The following is a 27,501-nucleotide window of genomic DNA, read 5'->3' as shown; positions in this document are numbered from 1 at the left end:
CACATCAGACTCTCAGGTCTCAGATGTTCTATTTTCCAGTCCTAGGCTTGCCCCATGACAGAAACCATGGGGGAGTAGATAAAAGGACCCTTGCAAACTGGGATACCAGAAAAGAGTGGGAGGTAAATTACTGAAAAATGACCCAATGTTTAGTTTGCTAAATTTGCTAAACCTTAACCTCGCCCCCTAAGCGACAATCCTGTGATGTTTTCTTAGCCCCATTGCCAGCATAAGAGATTTTGAAAACAGTATCTATAAAATAGGGACAGCGTGATGGAGGGTCTCTTTTCTTAGAGACTGGTAACAGGACCATTGCATTTTCCCATTATCAACTTATATTTTAAGTGTATTTAATTGGAAGATTTGGCATAGATGTCATAATTATTTACCTAGACACTAGAGAAAATTAACATGTAAACCCTTGAAAAGAAGAATAGCATAAAAGCCTGGTTAGCATCTTGTCATCATTCTAGTGTCACTAAGCAACCAAGAACACATTGCTTTATATTCTGCCCGGCATATTATGTCACCTGTAAAAGCCTTTAAAATGGCATTGTTTGAGACTGAAGTTTATGGAATCCAAAGATATTATAATTGTTCTCCAATAATTTCTGTTTTCTGTTATGTTGTCTCCAGAAGGTCAGAGCAATACCACAACTGGGGTTCCACTGGCTTCAGACTTCTCACAGGTTTAACTAAAATTTCCAGCTAACTTATTCTGTCATTTCCTTTTTCTAAGCGGCTGTCACTGAGGCTATGGCTACGCTACAGAGTTATTTCAAAATAACTTTGTTAGTATCGAGACCACACATGCAGTGTTTCAAAATAAAATTGAAATAGTGGGTGCATTATTTTGAAATTGGTAACCCTTATTTCAATAGCAATAGCAGCTATTTCAAAATTGCTATTTTGAAATAGATGCTGTTAAGATGTGAAATAGCACCATTTCAAAAAAAGCCATAATGGGTTCCAGTGACACTATTTCAAAATAGGGCTATATTTCCAGAAATCCTATTTCAAAATAACTGTATGCTATTTCAAAATGCATTTAGGCTGTGTCTACACTTCTATGGCTCTTTTGAAAGAGGCATGCAAATGAGGGAAATTGAAAATGCAAATCAGGTGCAGATTTACATATCTGGTGCCTCATTTGTATATTCTTTTTTCGAAAGCTTCTTTTGAAAGACGAAAAGCATTGTAGACACAGCTCTTTTGAAAGTAAACCCCATCTTCAAAAGAATATTCTTCCCATTTTTATGGGAAGAAAGATTCTTTTGAAGATGAGGTTTACTTTGAAAAGAGACGTATCTACTCTGCTTTTCTTCTTTTGAAATAATAATATGCAAATGAGGCACCAGATATGTAAATCTGAACCTCATCTGCATTTTTATTTCCCTCATTTGCATGTCTCTTTTGAAAGAGGAATGCAAGTGTAGACACAATTGAATATTCAGCGCCTCATTAGCATTAGGACACTTCCAGCCGTGGCACTGTGAAAGTGCCGCTTTTGAATGCTTGTGGCTTGGCGCAGCTACATGGGGGTCCTTTTCAAAAGGACCCTGCACTTTTCAAAATCCCCTTATTCCTCTGAGCTGAGCACTAATAGCACTTTAAAAACTCTTTTTAAATACAACCTTCAATATGTTTTTCATTTCACAGTAGTCTTTACAAGCTTTGATGTGGTAGGTGCTGTGCATAAACGTAGTCAAAGACAGTCCTGCCCCTGGTTTTCCGGGCTGCTCTGCTATGCAATGTGAAGAGCAATGGTTTCCTTCTTTTGGTGAGCCAAAAATATAAAGTATGAGTGAAGGCAGTAGGGGAGTAGTAAACTACAGTACCATACACAATAACATTAAAAAGTGAAGTCTTAAATAAGGTTATTTCATTTCTTAAACGTTATTGCATTTGGTGAAAAAGCTTGAGTAATCAGCACATTTGATTAACCAGCAAACCCATTCCCCATGCATGCCAGATAACAAAGCTTTTACTGTACCTGAAGCCCACCGTCTTTTTTATCTTTGCCCAGAAGTCTGGAGATATACTTAGAGGTTATTAGTCAGCCAAATAATGCAGGGACATTTGTGATCTATCTTTATTTATTTCTCAGGAACATTTAGGAGTGACTCACCTAACAGTCTCACAAACTGGGACTTATTAATGAAATCATGAACACTTTGTTGTGCTTTGTCATCATGTATCATTGCACAAGACTATTAAGATGACATTACCAAATGGAGCAGCACATCTTCCCATTGCTGATTGGGTTTAAAATCTTATGAATCAGCAGGCCAAATGCTGCTCTCAATTATTGCAGTGTTCAAAACAACTTAATCAGCACATATAACTTTTGCTTTTCAGGAAATTGTGCTATTTTAGGCAATTACCTGAATTATTGGAATTATAGTGTAGTAGAAGGACTATTTGTATGCCTTGTGCTACTGTGATCACAGTGACACATTGTACACAGGTACATCTATGATAATTCTGTTCAACTAGGCACAGTTGACAACAAGGTGGTTGGCTCAGGATTACCTTTTGTACAAACCCCAAACACCACAAATGAAAATAAATATTTCTAGTTTGTGCCCATCTCTTGACAAAGGTAAAAATGGGAGTAATTATATTTTCACAGAACCTCTTGATAAGATTTTGCTTTGACAAAATAAAAGCAGTTTGGTTCCAGGTTCCATTTTATATTTACTACTATTAAATACCATCAGTTTGTATTACTACAGCACTCTTAAGTCCCAAAAGAGATCAGATTTCTGTTGAGCTAAGGACTGCACAAATGTACAGTAAGAGACTGATCAGGTTTTTGTCCACTTGAACCTCCTGGATATTTACTGAGGCACCTAATTTGAGTTAACACCCGTACTACCTACATTCCTGTTTTTATCACACTAGCTTGAGCAGAGCAAGCAGGAGTGTGTCTGCATGAGCTGGGAATTGTACTTTCCAGCTAAAATATAAGAGTCCCAGTAGAGTTACAGTGCTGTCTCTGTTGCAATGGAATTCCCATGGATGCTGGGGCACAAAGAGGGGAAAAAAGTAAAAAAGTCATTTTAACTCCAGCTTCTAAGTTGGTACTGGGGGGAGGGGTGGGAGGAGAGAGATGATTAAAGCAGCTGAGGGGGCCAGAATGTTAAATGAATCCCAGAGGAGATAAATTAGTGTGCACATGGTGCAGTCATAGGTATGTGATAAACTGCAAAGGCATATGTTAAGTTTATTTATCACATATCTGTACAACATATGGCATGTACATTACCTCCATATCAGCCAAGTGCAATTTTGATGTGAAATTCCATATTTTGTGGTGGAGACAGAAAAATGTGGGGAACAGGTTAATTTTCTTTATTGGTGGCTATTTGAAGCTGCTGCTTAGAAATTTGGAATGGTAGAGTAAGTTTTGAGGGAATGCTTTAGAAGGCCAAGAACAGATTAGGTACTTAACCAGGTATAATGAATAAATTTATCACATGACTCTGGAATTTTACAATACAGGCACATCGGCTGAGGAACCTATACAGAAAAACACTGACGGGCAAAACTCTCACTGACATCAGTGTGGCTAGGATTTCTGTGTGCACACACTTTTTTGGGAGAGGCCTAAATAGGTTGATAGTAGCCTGACTAGCTCAGTCGATAGAGAACCTTTAAATGAATAAATTCCTTTTTACTTATAGCTTTGTTTTGTAGTACTGCTGCTCAAAAGTACAGCATTGTATTTATTTATTTATTTATTTATTTAGGGCCAGAATCAGCCACACTTGGGTACGCCCTCACTTATACCCTCTCCTCCACTGGTGCTATTGATTTCAATGGGAGTAGTGGAGGAGAAAGTATTCTTCACCCTAAGTAAGCAAGGTAGAATCTCCCCTTAATTAATTATTTGCTTTTAATGAGTGGCTCTCCAAGGCTCTGAATGCTTATCCAAATATTATGGATACAAAGCTAAGAATTATTAACTAGCTATCTATAGCTATGGAGGGACATCTGTGCTTTTGCTTCAAAGATAATAGTTGGCAGTTTCCTCTTCCACCAATAATGCATAGTTTTGCTTTGATGGTTTCATGTGTTTTGCACTGTTATATATTTTTTCTCCTTCCCATATTATTTAGTCTTAATACATCTGGTTTTCCATGTCTCCCAGGCTGTTGCCAATTTACATTTTTTGTCTTCCCCCTTAACCTCATCAACTCTCCCCCTGGCTTTATGCTTCATATTTAATCTATTCACCATATCACCTTTCCTGCTGAGCATTGCATAAAATATTTGTTATGAATCACTTGCTCTGGCTGGAAATGTGCAGCAGCTTGGTACTTAGATTTCTGCAAAGCAGCCCAGATTTAATTTGATGGAGAACTCTGGCCTACATTTTGACTGGCCCCTGAATGAGTGTACAAAGACACAGGAGATAGCAATTTGCAGGGAGCTGCAGCTTTCCCAGATTTTGTACAGGGTCCCAGCTGCCAGTCCCATGCCCAGGTTTTCAGGTGTCATGGGCTCCATGTCTGGGGTTCTGGCTTCAGGATCCATGGCCAGCCAGCCCAGCACTCAGGGTCTCAGCTACAGGACCCATGCTTGGGGCTCTGTTCCAGCTCACAGTTGTAGTCCCAGCCTCTGATCCCTTACCCCTGTCCAATTCTCCCTGACCACCCCACCCCACAAGCCATGGTCCAGTCCTGGCCACAGCTCTTGGAAGAGGGAAAGGAGTACGGTGGATGTAAGATAAAAAGTTTGGGGACCAAAGACTTTCAGCACCCCCACTGTAAGAAGTATTTCAGTAACACTGTGCATGTATAGAGCCAAGGTGCACAAGAAGCTTCCATCTCTTGTTCCTCCGGCACAGGGCCTTTTCTAAAGTCCACTAAAGTCAAGAGATACTAGATCAAGACCACAGTCCCCTTGTTCTCCTAACTTCATGGTGGCAATAGGATGCTGTGAAGTACTGTTGAAATGGAAAATGCTATTCTGTGAAGGTGACTACCACAGCTAATTAATTTTGTTTCATATTGTCCCCCTCTGCACCAATACCTGAGAAGTCCCAGGCTTCACTTGCCAGAAGTTCACTTGCCTCCCAATGAATAACCAACCTCTTTTCTTCTTTCTGCAACTGAATCATTTCTCACATATAAGGCGCTCGCCTACACATGCTTCCTTTTTGAAGTAGGAGTGTTAATTAGGCCTCCAAAAGCAGAATATACTCAACTCCTATTTAAGAAAAAAAAGCAGCATGTGCCAGACACAAGCCAGAAATAAACGCAAAGAAAAGTTTAATCACAGAACTGTGAATCCCAAAGGGCCAAATCCTACTGTTGGTTACACCAGGGTGTATTCAAAGTATCTCCATTGATTTCCATGAGTTATTCAGGAATTTGCAGTAGTGTGATTCTAAGACAGTTTTGAGCCAGTTACAACTCAGTATCTGATATATACTGAAAATCAGGAATAAAAGACGTGGGATTGCTAAGGCTTCTGACTTATGTTCAGAGTTTGTAATACAGATAATACTTTATCTTGCACTTCCCTAGCACGTCATTTCTGAGCATTTTATACGAGCGTGCTTGGTGTAATTACCATACCGATATGGTTGTATGGTTATATTTCACCTTGACATTACCCTAGTTGCCCTGAAACAAGATGTTGCTTCAAATCTAACCAAAGGCACAGACTGAATGTTCATGTACCCAAATAGAGGTTGTACACAATACCTAATAGGCCTGGTAGCCACTCAGATCCCCGCTAACCTCAAAGATAAAAAACTCAGCAGTTAGAATCCTGCTGGAATGATCTGTTCAGGAAAATAATTGTATTTAGCAGGTTCCATGGGTAATACTGGTAACACCTACTATGTGATTGCCTGTTAATATGCAACCTTTGCTAGTGGTCTGGTTTTCAATTGATCTATTGAACACCTGTTTTTATATTCCTCAGTGTTTCACATGATACCAACATCCTCCATTCTGATTTATATCAAGGATATATTGAGACTACTCCATTGTAGCACAGTATTTCATATGTATGAAATTTCAACATTTCAATGTTGATTCATAAAGTAGCTTTAAAAGATGCATAAATGTCAAAAGCCTCAATTGGAGATAAAAGAAAATCTCACTCAAGGTGCAAATAGCCAGTAGAGACAACCTGTGAATGGAATGAATAATAAGATGTCTGAAAACTTCCTCTGGTGAGTCCCAGTAGGCAATGGCATTCTAAATTTAGGTCAGTTTTCTCCATATGCCTGCTGTTAAAGGCTGACTAGCTCATAAAAAGTTTCCTGCAAATGAAAAAAGTTGCAGAATGGACAGTAATCTGAGCCTTGGAGGGAAGGGAAAGTGATATAAAAGCAAAATTGCTGTCTGATCAATTAAGTGAGTGTAAGGCGTGTGAAAGCTATAAAACAATTCATTCTATCCCACACTTATCTTAACAGAGCTAAGTTTCTACAGCGAGGAAACTAATTTTGTGGAGCTACTGAGCTGGTGCCATATGTTACTCTATATTTTTATAGGAACATCTTTGGGATAAAAGAGAATACTAGGGTGTCAGAATTAGGAGTGGGCTTTGTTTGGGCATGCTATATATCTACAGTGTCCATCATAAGAATATCTGAATGCCCTTTTCTGAAAAAGAGACTTTTTACTGTAACAGAAGGCTCATTTTGGATTTCATAAAGTCAAGCATGTGGGGGCAAAATTAGAAAGCTCAAGGCACAAAAAAAAAAAAAAAAAAAAGAAGCAAACTAGCCAGAGACATAAAGAGTAATAAGTAAGCATTCTACAGATAACTTAAAAGCAAGAGGAAAACCAAGGACAGGGTAAGTCCGAAATGCAATGAAGAGGGGAAAACAATAACAGACTCAGTGAGGCACTGTTAAGTCAATCTAAATCTCTGTGTGGATAGCACTAGATCAATGGAAAAATTCTTCAGTCACCCCAGCTACCACCTCTCACAGAGGTGATTGCCAGTGCCAACAGGAGAATCGCTTCCCTCAGTGTAAGTAATGTTTACACTGAAGTGCTACAGCAGTGTTGATGCACTGGCACTAGTACGCTGGTATAGCATGTTAAATATAGACCATGAAAATGTTGCATAACCTTTCAGTGTTATGAATTGTCAATATCGTCTTTTTTTAGACTTCAGTGCATGTTAAGGAAATTTGCCAATGAAGTGGGTTGAGAAGTATTTATCTGCTTCACGGGTTACAAATGATATCCTCATGCCAATATTGAAATTCATGTCCTCAAGCTTACCCCTCTCCTGGCTGACTGTGCTCAGCTTTTCTGTGGCAGTGGGAAGCAAAGCACCCCAGTCCTACAGCACTCTGCTTCTCACCATCACAGTGAAGTCGAGCTCACCAAGGTGGGAGACAGCATCAGGATGGAGTGGAGCAGGCTTCCAGGCCACTCTGGCTCCTGACACTGGGGTCAGTGCGGAAGGAGGACAAATTCCTGCTACCACCCTACACCAGCCTCTGTAATCAGCTCAGTCCCTCCCATCCATAGGACAGTTGAGGCAGCCATGCAGAGCCCCTAAAAGCAAGGGGCCTGGGGTGGCTACCTGAGACCATCCAATGGACAGGACAGTTCTGGTTGTAATTGTAGGCTGAACTTCTCTTGTCCAGGACCCTGTGGTTCAGCAACATCTGTGGTCTGCCAGGTCCAGAGATATTGCAGGACATGAGAGCTTTGGCAGCTGGGAGCAGGGGGTGGCTGGGACACCATCAGCTGGCAGCAGACTTGGGCCAGTGGCCAGGAGAAGAGCCAGGCTGGCAACAGAACCAGGCCAGTGACCAGGAGGGGGCCTGGATGGGGCTGGGATCAGAGGCTGGTAACTGGGGCCAATAGCATAGTTGGCAGGCCGGAGGGGAACTTGGAAGCTGGGGCTCATGGCTAGGAGGGGAGCCCAGATGGGAGGCTGTTGGCCTCATGGAAGAGCCTAGAGGACTGCAGTAGAGAAGCCAGCATTGGCCTCCCTCGGTCTAGCAAACTCTCTCATTCTAGACCAGTCAGGTCCTCAGGGTGGTGGACCAGAGGGGTCTAACCTGTATCTAATAAAATAGGTACAGCATGGGCATTAGCAGTGCAAAGTTCCCTAAACTGCCCTGTCAAATGCCTCAATCCTAAATTGGCACACTTGTCATGAGGAATGAGAGGGTAGTTCATTCTTCTTGACAAGCCAGATCCCTGGTTTCTCTGCTGAGATAGCCAGAAAGGATGATGTGTGCTGTTGGCATCCATCAACAAGTAACTGATTCAGTTTACATGATCTACTAAACAACTGTCAGGCAGTAATGGTTTTGAGTCAGTACTCACTTATGTCAGGCTCAATAGGTGAGGTAGATGCAAAAGAATTCATAAGCTGTCCTATACCATTATCCTAAGCTATCTAATCACTTAGTCCCCTGATTTTAACCTTTGAAAAATAATAGTAGAAAAAGAAAATTAATGTGCAGGTTGAACCTCCCTGGTCTGGCACCCTTGGGACCTGAGCAGTCCTGGATGAGAGATTTTTGCCGGACCAGGGGAAGTAAATGCACTCGGGGCTCTCCTCCTGGCCCCGAGCCCTAGACACTTTCCTAATAGCACTTGTAGCTACCTGGGACCAGGGACCCTGGCTTCCATGTCCGCGGGTACCAGCTTCCAGCCCCAGCTGTGGTTTTCTCTCCCTGGCAGCTCCAGCCCCACTGATCCCTGCTGCTCCCCAGCTATCTTACTGGCCAGCTCCCTGGCCCCGATGGCTCTCCAGCCATGTGGTCCACTGCTCCCCTGCTGGCTTTCTGACCCCACCCAGCTTCCTGCTGGCTCCTCAGCTGCCTCCTGGCCCCACACTTTCCCAACCCTGAGGGTCCCGGGCTAGCTGCTTGGCAGTGTTGCTTTCCAGCAACAGCAGCCCGGCTGTTCACTTATGTCTCCCCAGCCACTGCGGCCTGCCAACTTCTCACCCCCACCCAGTGATCCTGCAGGGGCTTGGTGGGGGGAGCAATGAGCAGGTAGTATGTTGAGTCAGAGCCCCAGCCCTGCTTTGAGGGGGCTTTGCACTATTGCCACCCTGCCCCCACCCACTGCAGCAGGGCCAGCGGCGGCTCCAGCTCTGGCCTGTGCCAGGTTGCCAGCCACTGCTATGGCCCCAGCCACTGCCCAGTCCAGCCTCAGCCCTGGGACTCTGGTCCTGCAACTGATGGGCCACAGATGTTACCCAACGGGAGAGTACTGGATTTAAGAGGTTGAACCTGTGCTGTGATCAAACATGAACATGAATCTGTTTGTTGCCAAACTGTGTTTACTGGAAGTTGTTTTGCTTTTGACTTTCTCTCTGGCCTAAAGAAAAACATTTACAAAACCTGATAACCTTGAAAGAAGTGTTATTGTCAAAAGCATATCTGTGATTTTTAACTGGTTTTCTGCTGATACCTATTCAGTAAACTTCCTCATTTTGTGCAAAAAACAAAACAAAAAAGCTTGCCTGTCTATATACCACATACATATTCCCATTATCTCTTCAAAAGAGGCTTTTATATACTACAGACCAACAGCTTGCCTCAGATAAAGAATTCTCTCCTACCCTATGAATTTAAATCAGCGATCCTGGACAACTATTATAGTGTAAGAATCTCAGTGTTTTTCAGTTCTGCTTATTTAGCTGAAATGTCTGACATGATGGGGCTGGAAGAAATAACTTCTAATCAAAATACAGTTGTATCATAATTCAAAAGCCCAAGGGTCTGGTCCCTTGGTAGAATGGGGACATCTTAAAGCTTTTGTTGATTGATCTCTATAGCTTATGAATCTTTCATTATGTCCTAAATGGCTTTCTTTCAAGCAGTTTGTCCTTCCAAAGCAGTTTAAAATTTGCCCAAGTTAAGATGGCTTATAAATTGGCCATTGTGCCCTGTTATTCTTACTTTTTTGCTATGTGGCAGCACCTATTCTGTCCTAATCAGAGAGGAAGGCCTTACTGTGCTAGGCACTGTAAACACACATAAGAAAAATATGGACTTTTTGACTCACATCACTTAGGCACAGCTCCTCAAAGTATTGAGGCTTCTAACTTTCACTGGTTTCAATGGAAGTTATGCAACTTTGAGAATTTGGCCACCGTTTCTAACTATATAATAGATGATAAATTTTGCTTAGTACCTTATTTTTCTGACTACATGGATGCTAATAACAATCTTTGTTTAGAAAAAGTGATGGAAATAGTGTGATGGTTTCCAGCTTTTTGTAAATTGAGGGGAAACTAAAAGCTGCATGCTCTATTTCTTCTCCTTGGCTGGCTTTCAGAATGGAGCTGTTTGCTACCCCCAGACAGCTATCAGTAAGCGCATTTGATTGATGTCCCACTATTGACTGATAAGCGTGGCCAGCTTCTGAAAAGGGCAGAAACAGTTTTTTTTTTTCCCCTTCACAACTTCAGTGAGTGCATATTCAGTTTGGGTACTAGCACACTAACAGGGTATTATATTTACAAATACTGGCTTGTGCAAATGCCCTTAGATTTCTTCTCTGAAAAATCAGGCCCTAAATCACCAGGAAAGACTATCAGTGAATTGACGTATGATCCATGCTGAGTGTCACCCCTGCTGCTAAGCCTGATAACCACATTCAGCAGTCACAGACTCGAGTCCTATGTGGGTGCCGAAAAGGGGAAATGTAGGGAAGCCTGTAACATCATTGAATCAGCAGCTGCCAAAACGCCTTCCAGCTGGCTGGAGCTTTTAGCACTTTCTGTTAAGCCAGGGCTACTTGCATGTAAGCGCCAGTTGCTTATGTTTGTGTGTTTTAAATGGAGGTCAGCATGGGTGCAATGCATAAGTATGACAGTTTTGCCACAGCAGTTGGTAATTGTCTTTGTTTCTACTTGAAAACTGAGCTTTTCAAGCAGTTGATAGCAAGAAAGATTGAAATACAATGGCAGAGTCTATCCTGCTCAGACTGAGATTTGGAGACTCTGCTAAGAACAGGATCAAGTATCAGAGGGGTAGCCGTGTTAGTCTGGATCTGTAACAGCAACGAAGGGTCCTGTGGCACCACATAGACTAACAGGAAAGTTTTGAGCATGAGCTTTCGTGAGCACAAACTCATCTGATGAAGTGAGTCTGTGCTCACGAAAGCTCACGCTCAAAACTTTTCTGTTCGTCTATAAGGTGCCACAGGACCCTTTATTGCTTCTAAGAACAGGAGTAGCTAGAAGTGGGCCTGAGTGGGCTGCATCCCACTCACTTAGTATCCAGGCCCATCCAAACTGGGGCCAGAACTCCCCAAACCCACAGCCTGTCTGCATCATCTCCAGCCTGTGCCATATGCTGCTGCCCTGGTCTCCAGCCCCAGTGCCAGTCCTGGGGGTGGGGTGTCCTGTGGAGGAAGGTTTGGGCAGAGCTAGTGCTGGGGCTGGAGACTGGGACAACAGTGCATGCCATGCTTGCAAGAGAGCAATGTGGAAGGGCTATTTGCTGAACAGTTAGGGGCAGCGGGGGGAAGCAGGGTGCCATTTCTGTGCCTCCTCCCCTTCTTGCCTCTCTCCACAGTGCACTGGATCCCTCCTGCACACCTGATCTTTCCTGCCCCGCCAGGGGCCCACCCACCACCATTGCCCACCCACCTGAAAGTGGGGCCCGCTCACTTTTCCTTTCCCAGCTATACAAATGTGGCAAATTATTCCATTACTCTTTATGTTCCATGAGAGACAGTCACTACAAAATCATGAAACCTTGCATTTTATTTACTCTGGAACTGGTGGCTTAAATCAGCAAACCTAAGTTCTAAATATTTAACAGCAATAAATTCCAAGCCTGTCCTTTGTGTGTGCAGTATTTCACAATTAAGAGTTCAGGAAGAAGAGGGCCCACTTGTGTATTGTTTTGGTAGAAAAGGCAGATAACGTTTAACATGTTTGATATACTCTTTTGTTCTAAAACGGAGATAAAATTCTTTGTAAGTGTAACTCAAAACAAAATATTATTTATAAAAGTGAGCTCTTGATAAAGTGGGGTATGTTGTGACAAGCAATTAACAGGGTCCACAGATGTTTTTGAAGCTGAGCTTTATTATAGGGGAGTTTTTTCATCTACTGTTTTAGGGGATTCCTTTAATGAGATTCATGCATGTAAATCCCCCAGCAATGAGAAGGAAGTGTTACCCCACTGTATTAACTATTCTGTGTGTTCATTATCACAAGTGCCCCTTAAGAGCAAAGCCAGCAAAGCTCAGTATATATTTTTTCAGGTGTTTAGAGCTAAAACTTGGAACACAAAATCTCAGAGGTCATTTAACAAAAACAAAAAAAAGGGGTGTTTAAAACAATCCATAGTCTTTCTGATGTGGTAGTGGCAGCTGCAACACTTGTGATATTTAGAACAAGATGTGAGAAAACATTTTACAATGTTCTATAGGGAGCAATGCCATATCCATTGGGACCAAGACTGTTGATGGAGTGGGCAAAGGAATATAGTATTTCAAAGGTTCCAGCAGCTCCAGCTGCCACCACTGCTGCTGTTACTTCAGCAGCAGTGGTGGTCAGAGTTCCAGGCCTCTTTGAAATGTCGAGCAGCACCCACTCCATATGGGTTGGCGGGGAGGCAGAGCTGCATTTTGAGTGGCACTTAGGGCTGGCTTCCCTAGGCCCTGCCCCTTCTGCCCATAGCCCTGCCACTGCATGGGGCACAGAACTGGGCTCCTCTCCCACCTTGCTCCAGGGCTTGTGGTGGCTCTCCGACCCACTGATGGGGACCTTTCAGGCACCCCACACTCCTCCTTCCTCTCATACTGTTATTCTTGGGATTTTCTGGACAGCTACATTACTTTATATCTCTCATGGGGTTTGAATAGCTATCTGCTTTGACTTCCATTTTCAGGGGCCCAAGAGATTAAGTCATATTGCCACAAATCCCAAGGATATGGGCAGGAAGTTAGGAACACCCACACTCACATATACTAGCAGAAGAGGGGGAAGAAACTCCCCCTGCAAGGCTTGTGCTAAACCCCGTGTGCAGGTAGAATCCCCTAAAATATAACACATGGACCTTGCTTGGCTTCATTCCTGCTGTTGAAGAGAATGGGAACACTAGGGATTCAGAGACTTACTGGGGACCTGATCTTGTCCTCTTTCACCCTGACATATGCCGTCGTATAATAAATCATCAAGTCCTGTGCTTACCTGCCTTTGTCATTACACCCCTTTCTCATCACATGCCCAGGTTGCTGGCTGTATTATACCAGTGTGCTGCGAGAACTGTTTAAGTGTGCCACAGAAATTTCATCAATTTCTCCTACCCACAGCTCTTTACAGAGCCAAGTGTGTGTGTGTTTTTGGGGGGGGGAATTGATGAAATTTCATGGCACACTTAGATGACCTCACACCAGTTGGGGGCTCAAGCAGCAAGGCTGCCTGAGTCCAAGCTGGCATGGGGTCAACAATTTCCTTCTCGCAGCCATTCTGCAAAGCCTTTGTGACAGGAAATTGACCAATCTCCACCAGCTGGGAATCAGGCAGTCGTACTGCTTACACCCCCAACTAGCTTGGGGTTGTCAAGCCCCACCCCACATGGCTCTTTTAAGAGCTGAGGGGAGGGGAAATTAACCAACCCTGGGCCACCTGAGGGCTCAAGCGGCAAGGCTGCCTGATTCCCAGCTGGTGTGGGGTTGGTTATTTTTCCCCTTGCAGAGGCTTTGCAAAGTGGCTGCTGGGGGGAAAGTGATGACCCCCATGGCAGCCCTCCCCCCACAGCGGCTATACACTTATGAGCAATTGATTCAGCCAGAAAAAGTGGTTGTACCATGGAATTGTTTGTCTCACTGAAGTGAGCTTCATTACTGAAAAGGTTGGGGATCCCTGCTTTAAAGATTAAGAGTACAAGACATCTCTTGATCTATACATTTGAGCCACTCTCATCTTACCATTGTCTGAACAATTCCCAGTATGGTATCTGAGTCCTCCTGACCAGGTCTGAAATACTACCGGCATACATTTGCTAGGGCATCATGCAATCCTAAATATCACTTTGAGGTGATATGTTTTCATTGTAAAATAAAAGAATTGTAACAGATTCCTAAAGAGGATTCAGATCTCAGCTGGTGTAACTATGAATAGTTTCACTGAAGTGAATGGAAATATGTCTATTTACCCTACCTGCAGATCTGGCTTAATATGTGTAGAAAATGCCTGATCTCAAAACCCTTTACAAAGGAGAGTAAATAGTACTACCCACGTTTTATAAATGGAGAGGCACCAGAGAACCAGTGCATGGCCATACCTTAAATCATTGTAAGAGTTGATAGAAGAACCTAATTTTGATAGCTTCCAATCCTGTGCCATTACCAGATGGCTTCCTTCAGATATGTGGTATACCTGGGGCTGTTTGCAAATTCATGCATACAGCTGGTGTAGTGGCAAAATTGCATCTACACTGGGTTTACCAACATAGCTCTATTGATAAAACTGGCTGTGGCCACACTTGACCAAAATTTTGAAATGGCCATGCAAATGGCCATTTCAAAGATTACTAATGAGGCGCTGAACTGAATATTTAGACTCTCATTAGCATTAGGACGCTTCCAGCCGCGGTGCTTTGAAAGCACCACTTTTGAACTTGTGTGGCTTGGTTCGGCTACACAGGGGTCCTTTTCAAAAGGACCCCGCACATTTCGAAATCCCCTTATGCCCCTCAGCTGAGAAGAATCTTTAGTAATTAGTAATCTTTGAAATAGCCATTTGCATGGCCATTTCGAAGTTTTGGCCAAGTGTGGCCACAGCCAGAGTGTATACACTAGGACTAAAAGTCACAACTACCAAATTGATACTCTAACTAATTAGACCATGCCATTAACGTAAGATCCAGTGTGCGCCATTGTGCAGGGAGTGATTTTACCCCAGACATGACCTCTAATGAGAGAGAGAGAGAGAGAGAGAATATACAACAAATGGAGATATTCTAATAATCATACTTACACACATATCTGGATCTTAGTTACATTGATATAAACAGTGCTTTTTTGTGCCAGCATATGCTGGTATTGAGTAGCAGCACCTCAACAGCCCCAGCTATGGGATTGTCGGTGGGGTGGGGTGGGAGGGAGAGCTAGCTGAAGACCAGCTCCTTTTTTTTTTTTTTTTTTTTACAAAAGAAGTACTGTATAAAATATATACAAACTAACTCACGTTGGTTTAATTCAGTAATATTACTGTGTTTTTTAATCAGTGGTGTTCCTTAATCTTCCTAAATGATAGGCTTTGTCCAAAATATTATGGAGAAATGTTAGCCATTTTACTTTGTATCCATTCAGTATTTCTTTCCTATTCATATTAGGAATTTTCATTTACTTGCTTTCCTGTTTTGATCAGTTGACATTAATCAAAGCAATTAAAACATAGCAGCAATAATGTACAATTTCTAGAAGGCTACTTTTGATGTGAATATGTAAAGAGAATTTTTGAAAAATGTAAAGCACAGAACTAGATGGAAAAATATTAACAGTGAATAATGATTTCAGATGATGAAGCATAAGTAAAGATCCAATATGATATTGCATTAATGATAACTGAAATGTCAATTTGCTATGCACTGTTTTGAATACAGGTTAGTCTAACAATTTTTAAAGCATGTTATTTTACAATAATAAATCCAAGTGATACTTAAATTTTTCATGGACTGCTGAAAATACACAGGATGTTTTACAGACACATCATACCCCAAATACTTAAAACAGCGTGAACTCTTGGAGTTGGTCCAGGTGTGTGTTGGTGTCTTTTGATTTCAGATGTTGTCTTCTACTTCTCCTAGATGAATCCTAGCCTCAGAAACTTAAGAAAAGGTCAAAAATTTAAGGTGTTTTGTATGGAAATTTATTACATCAAACAATGCATAATATTTTAACATTAAGGTTGAGCAAGTACTGAAGAAATCAGTCAAATTTCAATCATATTTTTAAATGAATTCTCACTCATAGCATTTTTATTTCCTTGGGTTTGCTTTTCATGAATATTCCAGAAAATTAAATTACAGACAAAATATTTACAGAAAAATCAGATTTTGAATTCAGAATTGACAGCATTTCCACTGTAAATTTCAGTTTAAGACTTTATGCTTAACAAGCAAGGCAACAGAAACATACTAAATGACTTGTGTCCGGTCAATGCAGCTTGACTTTGGAAAAACAAATATTACATTTGCACAGAAAGGTAGCCATATGAGTTTGCATCATAGAACAAAAAAGCAGACCTGCAGCACTTTAGAGAATAACAAAATAATTTATCAGATAATGAGCTTTCATGCAACATACCCACTTCTTCAGATCTTGGCATTTTGAAGAAGCAGATCTGTTCCACTAAAGCTCATCACACAATAAATTATTTTATTAATCTTTAACGTGGTACATTATCAAAGTAATTCCTGTGAATAATGAGCTATTTGTGTGTTATCCATAAACTAAAACATATTTGCATAAAATACAGCATATAGTCTTATACAATGTTTGTTAAAGTAACTTGAACAAGAAAAAAATCATGGAAATAATGATCAGTTGATATACAATTTGCAAAGAGTAAAAAGATTGTTTCTTTTCAATAGTTTGTCCATCCCTAATTAACTTTCAGTATTTTCCATCCCAAAGAATGTTTTTGTGTTTTTAAAAAATTATACTCTACTCTTACCTTGTATTTTATATGGACAAACCGTCTTGATTTTGCAGAGGTCCCCTGACTTCACTGGAATGTGTTGAGGGTGTATTGTGAATGCATTATATTTCAGGATCAGGCCCAAGGGTTCCAATCCTACAAACACACAGACAAAGAACTATACATGTGAGTAGTCTCAACGTTATACCAACAATGCACAAGGATAATTGAACCAACCATTGAAATGCAGCCACCTCTTGAGTAAAGTATAAGAGGGGTAGCTGAGTTAGTCTGTATCTTCAGAAAAATCAAGAAGTCCTGTGACACCTTATAGACTAAGGAAGGAGTCCCAGTTCTCCTCTCTTGATGTTCACACCTCTGCATTAGCTGCTGATAATGACTGAATTGACCTTGTCATCTGTGACTCTCCTCTTGACTGGGACTCCCTCCTTTTCATGAACCTGTAAATTTAGTCCTTCCACTGGAACCCCAACTCATGCATCGGAGGAAGCGGGTCTTTGCCCATGAAAGCTTATGCTCTAAAATATCTGTTAGTCTATACAGTGCCACAGGACTTCTTTTTGCTCTTGAGTAAAATGCTGCAGTTATTAAGCAGTGCGCTAGGAATTTTCACTTCTTAGTACAGGTTGAAACACTCTCATCCAGCACCCTCGGGACCTGACCAGTGCTGGATGAGAGAATTTATTGATGATGTGAGGGCTGTATTTTCTAGCACATTACCAACACTTCCACTGTTTACTGGGCTCTTAGAAGACATTTAGGCGTAAATTACAGCTAAATAACAGAACAGGACACTGAAGCTACGTCTACACGTGCACGCTACATCGAAATAGCTTATTTCGATGTAGCGACATCAAAATAGTCTATTTCGATGAATAACGTCTACACGTCCTCCAGGGCTGGCAACGTCGACGTTCAACACGTGTAGCCGTGACGGGCGCTATTTCGAAGTTAGTGCCGCTACTTCGAAGTAGCGTGCACGTGTAGACACGGCTTGAGAGCCAGGACTGGTGGCTATAAACAAACTTTATGGGACCACAGGAAACTTGGACAGATCCATGATAAATGGTCATCTGACTAACTAAAATCATGCCGGATTATGGATGTTGCCAGATGAGAGAGCTCCAGATTAGAGAGTTTCAACCTCTATATCAAAATATTTTAAACATTTAGGCCATGTCTACACTAGCCCCAAACTTCGAAATGGCCATTTCAAAGTTTACTAATGAAGCGCTGAAATACATACTCAGCGCCTCATTAGCATGCAGGCGGCCACGGCACTTCAAAATTGCCGCGGATTGCCGCCGCGCGTCTCGTCCAGACGGGGCTCCTTTTCGAAAGGACCCCGCCTACTTTGAAGTCCCCTTATTCCCATCTGCTCATAGGAATAAGGGGACTTCGAAGTAGGTGGGGTCCTTTCGAAAAGGCTCCCCGACGGGACGAGCCGCGCGGCGGCGAGCCGCGTCAATTTCGAAGTGCCACGGCCGCCCACATGCTAATGAGGCGCTGAATATGTATTTGTATTTACATGGCCATTTTGAAGTTTGGGGCTAGTGTAGACATAGCCTTAGTAAAACATTCCACAGAAAGCAGTTCTTTTTTGATGTGCTCTTACCCCTCTACCTCTCTACCATAAATTAATAAATAAATAAATAAATTTAAAAATGCTAACAGCATTTGGCTCCTCACCTATATAAATGATGATTCTAGACATCCATGGAACTTGCAATGCTAAGTGCATTTCAGATGGGTTGCCTAGTGTTAAACTATGATTGTGTCCTCTTTTGGCAAGAACAGATTTGACCAAGGGTACATCTATACTAGGAACTAACTCCAAAGTTAACTTTGAAGTTAGGCACTGCATCAAAGAAGTCAGCAGACAGTCTACACACACTTTCGCTTACTTTGAAGTTAACTTCAAAGTAGGCAGCCCAACTTCAAAGTCCTTACTCCATTCCCAGGAATGGAGTACTGCCCTATTTTGAGGTTTAACTTCGAAGTAGGGTGTGTGTAGATGCTCACTTTGAAGTTGTGCTTTGAAGTAAGCAACTTCGAAGTTATTTTTGTAGTATAGACATAGCCCAAGTGACCCAAATTCAGCTGACATAAGTAGAAGATGTGATGTGATCTTCCTTGTAGAACCATACACACCCTCTAGCAGTTGCTTTTCCTGCTGTACAATCTTCCATCTTTTTGATGTATAAATTTCACTCACTTTGCACAACTACTGAATACCAGATAGAGGCAAGTAACCACGCTTTGTAAACTAGTTCCTGGACACTTTATGACCAATGTACACTTAACCTTTATCTTACACCACTATTTAAGTTACCAAGAAATTTGAGCCAGAGGTTTCCAACTTACCTCAGATTGAATTTTGCTGATTTTTGTTTCTAGGGCCTGATACAACTCCAATTAAAAAGTGTGGGATTCCTTCCATTTGGCTTTAAGGGGATTTGGATTAGATTTACAGTGTGTAATTTCTCCCCCCTCCCCTTCCCCATGCATATATATAATATGGCTTACATATAGTGTAGAGAATAACATACAGGCCAGATCCTCCACTCTTGTAAACCAGCAGAACTCTATCAAGTTACATTTATACGAGTTAAGAGTGTAGCCCAATATCTCTTCAATAAGCCCTAAAGATCTCTATACATTAGTTTATGTGAAACACACATCCATTTTTAGTATATATGTTCACTGTAGTTCCAAAGTTTTGTGTTATGGCAGTTCAGTCCACATGATTCATATTGCAAATGTTTCTCTTTATATTTATTTCATGTTGCCTCTTGAGATTACTTTAATGTATACTTCAGTGGTACATCATTATATATTCTTTTGTGATGCTATTGCATGTTAAAGGCATTTTTTTCGTAGTTCCACTATACCACCAGCTTCAAATTTAGATTCTGGGGAAAGTAACTGTTGTGAAATCCATCCTTCATAGGAAACAGCAAATAACAAAGATTTATATCATTCTTAAACATCTCCTGGAAATGACTGAATCATAAAATGTTTCTCATTTTAGTTTTAATTCACTTTGTAGCAATATGAAAAGTCCTGCATGTCAACACTGAAGTCTGACTAATAAGCTTGACACTTGCTGGATCCAAATTCTTACTGTTTCTGAAGCTCTCATCTAACAGAGTCAATGAATCAGGTCAATAGTGTTTCAGACAACAAATTAATCAGATGCTCAGTTATAACAGAGAAAACATTGTATTTTGTTTTTTTTCAAGTGAGAAGAATGCAGTGTGCCATTTCATTTATTGATTGTTTTATCAAATTGCCATCTTCTGGACTTATTAATGCCAGTGTGAACGTGGAGTAAATTAAGCCAAAAGAGTCGTGCTGGTCTAAATGAGACGACAGCACGTACTCTCTCTCTAATTGCATTTTTCCATGACACAATATAGCACAAAACATTGCATGCATTTAGGAGAAAACAAAACATCATTTACATGTATAGACAGAATGGATAGTGAATATGTAGCATTATATCATAACAAGTCATAATAAAACCCAAAAACAAGGAAAGCGGTCTGGGTGAAAGACAAGAAGAGGCTGGAGAGTACTATTAAGCTGAAAAACAGGAAATAATTTACCAACAGTGAGTTTTATTAGTCTATGGAATAATCTCTAAAGGGAAAATGGCAGAAGCTGCATCACATGAAAAAATGTAAAGCTAGGTTACAAAAAGCACTATGTTTTATACAGAGGGAATAATCCTGCATTGGAAAAAGGATGCATTTAATATATTTTTTACTAACTTTATATCTCTAACTTGGACTCAGGGCTGGCCATAGTGGAAAAGACGATCTGGGCTGTAGGCTCTGGGAGAGAGTTTGGGTGTGGGAGGGAGCTCTGGGATGGAGTGTGGTTGCGGGTGCAAGCTCAGCAAGAGAGTGAAGGTGTGGGAGGGGGTTCTGACCTGTGACAATGGCTTTGGGCTCAAGAGGGGGTTTAGGATACATGCTCTCCCTGGGGGTGGATTCTGTCAGATGGCTCCTGATCTGCAACACAGGGGCTGTGTCTACACTTACCAAAAACTTCGAAATGGCCATGCTAATGGCCAGATTGAAGAATACTAATGAGGCACTGAAATGCATATTCAGTGCCTTATTAGCATGCCACTGGCCGTGGCACTTTGAAATTGTTCCGTTTCGCTCCCGCATGGCTTGGCTATTCAGGGGTCCTTTTCAAAAGGACCCTGCCAACTTTGAAATCCCCTTATTCCTAACAGCTGATAGGAATACATATGATCACGCAAATATAGATTACCTATGCATATCAGCTGATAGGAATAAGGGGATTTCAATGTTGGTGGGGTCCTTTCGAAAAGGACCCCCATGTAGCTGAGCCACATAGGAGCAAAACACGGTGAAGTGCCACAACTGGCAGCGTGCCAATGAGGCACTGAATATGCATTTCAGCACCTCACTAGTATTCTTTGATCTGGCCATTAGCATGGCCATTCAAAGTTTTTGGTAAGTGTAGACGTAGCCATGCGGTAAAGAAGTCTCTCTGGCTTTCCTGGCTCTGCACTGCTCCCTGTAGCAACTGCCATGTCTGGCCGTAGGCGGCTCTGCATCGTGTGTGCTGCAGGTCCCACAGGCACCACCCTTGCCGTTCCCAGTGGCCGTAGTTCACAGCCTATGGAGCTGGGACTCTGGATGGTGGTAGAACATGGTGCTTCTCTGATTGCTTTGGGGGTGCAGGGACATTCACTGAGCCAGCCCTCGTGGCTCCAGCCATATGGAAGGTGCTGAGGTTCAGGTCTTCCAGTCCATGGACGAAGTAACTGAAGGAGCACGGGAATCCAGGATACAGGTTCTGTACACCTCTCATATCAGGAAAAAGGAAAGACTTTTAATAAATAAGATTGCAATGTTCCACAACAAGATACTTGATTGCAATATTATATCACAGGCCATATATGTGCGCACACACACACAGGGATGATAATAATAATAATAATAATAATAATAATAATAATTAATAATAACTATTAATTGAGCTATAAGAGTACAACTTATTAAATATATATATTTAGCTCCAGAAAATAAGGGGCAGGTAACTCACCATTAGAGCAGGCATGGTGAGGATAGGCAGTATTCAAATTTCTCAGCACACCTCTGTTAATGGGAGTCCTGACAAGCAGCATCCTTAATTTTTAATGCCCAAGTGTCTCCTGAACATAGATTATACACATACTAAATCATGTGGTTAATTTGGAACCAACAGAAATGCAAATCAGTAATTATTATAATACATCCTGTCCTGTCCTTCATTTGTATTTTCACATAAAATTTATTTCTGAATGTAAACATCTCCATAACTGTTTGAGGCTACCGTCATTATTTTAGATGTCCTGAATTTTAGGCTCTGGTCCATCGGCACCACTCCCACTGCTACAAGCTGGACAGCTGGCTTCCAGCCCTGCTGACACCAGCCCCAGCATGGCAGTGGCTCTCAACCCCGCTGCCATTGGCCATAGCATGACAGCCAACCCCCGGTTCAGCTGCCACCAGCTGAGCAGCTGCCCCAGGGCAACTGGACCCACTGCCAACACCAGCCAGTCAGCTGGCTCCCAGCTCCGCTGGCCCCGGCATGGCAGCCATCTCTGCAGCCACTGGCCCCGTGAGCCCATGCTCAATTAACTGGCACCAGCCACCAGTGGAACAGGTGCCAATTGATTGAGCATGCAGTTATCTGAAATCCAGATAACACGACTTTACTGTACATATTAGTATGTCAGAAATGCTAAAGGTTATCACTGCCACTAAGAAAAGCTTCATTTTATTAAAGAAATTAACTCCATATCTAATTTAACAATTTTGGGCAGAGTTGATTGGTTTGGATGTTGACTGTTTCTAGTGTTAGGGCCCCTTCTTAGTAATAAATCAGAAGCTAGTTTTTGCAACATCAAAATATACACGATTACTAAATATGATTGCAACAAATAACAGCTAAAATACATCCAGTTTTACTAAGAAGCTTATTATTAAACATCTAAAGAGCAACATCACCCTCTGCAGTTAGCCTTGAACATGTAGTGAACATTGTTTAAAAATGCAAAAATCTGATTGGTTCTGCATGCCCTTACATGCAGTTTCTCTTCTGTCTCCCTTGTTTGCCTCTCACTTTCTTGCATTATCTTGTAATGCAAACCAGGTGCAACTGTTTCTTCCAGTTCTTGTTGTAAAACAGGCTGCTGACACAGTTACCTGTAATTATTATAAGCACAACATGTTCAAACAGATTTGTGATTTTTAACTGAATGGTAACCCTTCAAGTTTTTATCTTTTATGCAATTTTAGATGCTGCACAACAAACATGTGATGGTTCGTGTAGGAGGAGGATGGGAGACTTTTGCAGGGTACCTGTTGAAACATGATCCATGCCGAATAATGCTGATCTCACGGGTGGATGGGAAAACTTCTCCAATCCAGAGCAAGTCTCCGACCATCAAGGACATGAATCCAGACAATTACTTGGTTGTTTCTGCCCATTACAAAACCAAAAAGGAGATTAAGTGAAACTAACTTTTCATTTGATTGGGACTATATATGTGTAGGTCCAAATTATCTGTTTTGAGTTAGCAAATTTAGTTCATGCTTTGAAAGGACTTCAGAAAATTTCCAGAATGAAAATGGCAATCTGCTTTGAAGATCTCTGAACTGTAGAACTATTTATTTCTAGTACTGTACCTTTTATAGCTAATTGTCCCTGATAGGTTAATTACTACAACCAGATAAGAAATAGCCATATATATTTTTAGCCAAACCATTACTCTTAAATATGTGAATATATACTTAGAATGATTTAAAGGATGTGGTTGATGTTAAGGTGTGGGGCGGGGGGGGGGAAATTGCAGTACAATATATTTGTACAAAAAACCTGTAACACTGAGTCTGTGACTGTTTTTTAGGTTAGTTGGGAAAAAAATATATGCAGGTTGAACATGCAGACTGATGAAAGCTTTTTGCTAATGCTTTCTCCCAACAAACTAAAGCCAAAATGGACTATTTTTATAGGTTGCAAGATGCCCATAGGCAATATTTAAAAATAGATGATTATTGTGTGCCTAAAGAGGCTAGTTTTAAACATTTGTATATCCTTAAGCTACTTTGAGAGAGTCAGCTTTAGGATCCCCATACACAAAGGGATTTAGGCACCGACACCCAGATTCAGGCACCAGTGCAATCCTCAAAAGCCACTTGGCTGCCACCTAATCCTTTGGAGGCCTAAGTTCAATTTTTTGTTATAAAAATTCCCTAAACACCTAAGTTCCTGCCAATCGGCATTCACACAGCTTCATGTCAGGCATCTAGATGCCTATCTCCTGCCCCAGCAGGGTCTTCAAACCCTGGTTAGATAGGCATGACCCTGCCTAGCTCATTCACAGCATGCCTACCAGATCAGCATATGTGCACAGTCCCACAGGCTGATGAAATTGTGGCAGTGCCACTTCCTCCCTTAAAAGTAGCCCACTAGTCAGAGCACTCACCTGGGAGGAGGGAGACCTGCATTCAGTTGCTCCCTTTTATGCCTTTTTGGGAGAAAGGATTTTAAAGTAGGGGCTCTGACAACTCAGGTGCATGCCCTAACCACTAAAGGATGTTCCAGTGTGCAACGCCCTCAAACGCTCCTCTTGAAGCTGTTCCACTTTGGAAAAATAATTAGTCATTGGCACACAGGTAGTGGACCCTGGGAGTGCCCCCGTCTCCCAAGGGAATGCTTCCATTTGCATGTTCATTGTCAGTTCAGCTCTCCGGCACAAACACTCTCTTTATACAGGTTGGGAAAGCTTGAATAGGAGAAACTGAGGAAGTTGCACATCAGGCTATTGGTTAGCCCAGTGGTTAGGGCACACCCACTCCCACAACAGGAGGGAGCTCTCTGTTCAAATTCCTTGTTTCCATCACACAGAGGGGAAGGGCTTTGAATGAAACTCTGCCATATACTGGGCAAAGGAGCTAATCCCCAGCTAAAGTTGAAAGAAATTGCTTAGGTATCTAATTCCAGGAGAAGGTTGCCCAGCTCTGTAGCACAAGCAGAGACAGGACTTCTCTTACGTGCCTACCAGTAGAGGGGTGAGGCTTACTACACACTGCTCTTCTCAGCACTCCTTAGTTTAGGTGGGTCCTCTCCATGTAGCCTGTTTTTTGTGAATCTCATTCTTACATGCCTTCCTATATGCTGTACATCTTGTATAGAGCACCTAGGCACACAGATCAGGAGTTGGGGATCTCAGCAATTGTTCTATGTGCCTACACATTTGTCTATGCAGTGCTCAGCATGGAACTAGTTAAGTTCCCTTGTGGATCCAGGCCTGAATCCACTGCCCCCTCCATGGCCCAGTAATGGAAGGATGTAAAGAAGCTAAAGGGAAGTGTGAGGCTTGCTGTCTTTCTCCTATCAATAGAAATGTTTGATTGCATCAGGAATTGCAAAGTAGAATGCACAATGTAGCAATGGCACCGCAGACTGTGTGCACATGGGAACTCCAGTTTAACTGTTGGTTGGGAGTATTAGAAGTCCACCCCACTGAGCGCTGCTGCTAAATTGACAATTTCTCATGTAGACACTGCTAGGTCATCAGAGGAAGTCTTCCATGCTGTATTAACTATGCTAAGGCGAGAGTCTACACTGAAGCACTATAATTACACAGGGGCAGCAATACAGCTGTGATGCAGTAGCATTTTCAGTGTAGACAAGCCTTGAGTCGGAATGTCACTTCATGCTGTTTTGTGGTGCTTCGCCTTCATTCTGTCCCTTACTTGGGTTTGCCTGAAAGGCACAATCTAGATTTACTTTTAGTCAATTAATTGGGTCACATGTAAAAGTTCCACTGCCCATTCTTTAGAGCAATTCAGATTTTTGTAAATCATTCATATGCCTCAAAAAAAAAATATATATAGAGGGATTGTTGGGGGAGGGTTATCTTTTTGCTACTTTTCCTTGTTTATATTTGATGACTTCTGTGGCTTGTAACTTCCTAGAAAAATCATTTTATAGGATTATTTGAGTGGCTATAAATCTGAGAAAAAATCAATTGTTTCATTAGCAATGAAATAAATAGAAACTTTTTTAAAATACTCACATTTTTTGTAACTCGTATTTGTTGTTTGGAACATATGATTTCCACCCTCGCTGACTTCCCCTCCTTCCCCTGCCCACACGCGCACACACACAAAGAAAGCAAGCTGTACTACTGCTGTGTGCAACTAAAATATGAATAGTAAAGAACAGGAATTGAAATTGATGCATGTGGCAACTTACAGAAGGTGATCAAAAAGAGATGAATTCTGATGAAAATCCCATTAAAGGAACTTTCTCATTTTTGGGAGATGGGAAGTAGTGAATATTTTTAAACCTAGCTTATAAAAGTTACAATCAATGTTTTCAGTTGGTTGTCACTTTACATTTGCAGATTGGAATCCCTCATTACGAGTCTTATAAAATATCAATGGCAAAATGTCTATTGACTTCAAATGGGCAGGAGCACACCCCTAAGTGCACTCTGGGTGAAATCTTAGCCTCATTAAAAGCACTAAGATCTTTCCCAGAATGGACACAGAATTCTCCCCTCTATCCATGTATATCTACTAAATGTAGATAAAGAACGCCTGCTTTGTTACTTATATTTAGAAATGATAACTTTTAGAGTAAATTGCAAGTGATTTATTTTCAATAAATTGTCTGTTGCAAGTAAACATTTGCATTAGCAATAAATCATTAACAGATGGCAAATAAGGTAGTTATCCTCAGTGAGGCCCTACTCAGAGGTTGCGTCTACACTACCACCTTTCTTCGAAGGAAAGATGGTAATTAGGGTGTTGGGAGTTTACTAATGAAGTGCTGCCGTGCATGGGCAGCATTTCATTAAGCAAATTCCTCCCACAGCAACTTCGAAGTTTTAAACTTTGAAGTACCGGCACGCATCTAGCCACGGCACACCCTCCTGTACTTCAAAGTGCCAGGCCAACTTTGAAGTCCCCTTACTCCTCACTTCGTGGCTACACGCATGCCACTACTTTGAAGTTTAAGATTGCAAAGTTGCTGTGGGGGGCAGAATTTGCTTAATGAACTGCTGCCTATGCATAGCAGCACTTCATTAGTAAACTCCCAATACCCTAATTACCATCGTTACTTCGAAGGAAGGTGGTAGTGTAGACAAGCCCAGAAAGGAGTCAAACAGCCCTCACTTGGTGGGTGTTCAGCTACTCTCAGTATCACTCCCTTGATGCCACATGCATATTAAATACTGGGTACCAGAAGGCAAACATTTTCTTGGTAATCACATCAAGAAGTTTGATTTCAAATGAGCTGAGTGCAGGACGGAACCCTTCAAAATGAAGTGCTTGTATTCAAGTCTCACTTCAAAATAAGTGATGATAAATAATGTAATGATATGGTTATATTATAATAAAACACCCGTGGTTGGCCAATGTCAGATGACTTGGGCTCACAGAGCTTGGACTACAGGACTACAAAATTGCTGCATAGACATGCAAGTTCTGCTACAGACTCTGGATGTTGGGTTTGCTTGCCTCATGGAATTCCACAGCCTGAGTTCTAACTTGAGTCCGAACAGCTACAATTCAATATTACTGTTCCCATAGCCTAAGTCCTGTGTGCCTGAGTCGACTAACATGGGCCAGCTGTGGGGATTTTATTGTAGCGTAGACATACACTACACTGCAGGATATCAGTCACTAGACCATCTGCTCATTGTTCATTAAAAATCCTTCTTCTATTTGGTTAATTGCTACTTATTTGGGGGCAGGCTATAATGATCATAAGAGGATTTTTCTAGATTGGATTCTTTAAATGTATTACATTCTTAATAAAAGCCAC

General features: G+C 41.6%; 1 protein-coding gene and 1 long non-coding RNA gene across 2 annotated transcripts in view; one reads left to right on the top strand and one right to left on the bottom strand.

Annotated features, from left to right (window-relative positions):
* The window catches only part of GAS2 (growth arrest specific 2), a 151,058-nt gene extending 127,588 nt beyond the window's left edge, over window positions 1-23,470 (top strand). The window contains exon 8 of the mRNA XM_074999012.1: window positions 22,959-23,470. Within this exon, the coding sequence (XP_074855113.1) occupies window positions 22,959-23,177 (219 nt within the window). The 3' untranslated portion in view covers window positions 23,178-23,470. The remainder of the gene's footprint in view (window positions 1-22,958) is intronic.
* LOC142015478 (uncharacterized) lies at window positions 15,660-21,868 on the bottom strand. Its single transcript, XR_012646160.1, has 3 exons — window positions 21,721-21,868; window positions 16,651-16,770; window positions 15,660-15,801 (listed from the first exon to the last, which is right to left on the bottom strand). It is a non-coding gene; the product is annotated as an uncharacterized LOC142015478 (long non-coding RNA).
* Window positions 23,471-27,501: the final 4,031 nt, after the last annotated feature.

The sequence above is a fragment of the Carettochelys insculpta genome, chromosome 6, assembly GCF_033958435.1.
Source record: "Carettochelys insculpta isolate YL-2023 chromosome 6, ASM3395843v1, whole genome shotgun sequence".
Lineage (NCBI taxonomy): Eukaryota > Metazoa > Chordata > Testudines > Carettochelyidae > Carettochelys > Carettochelys insculpta.
Note: the sequence above shows the minus strand (reverse complement) of the source record. Positions and strands in the feature narration are given on the sequence as shown.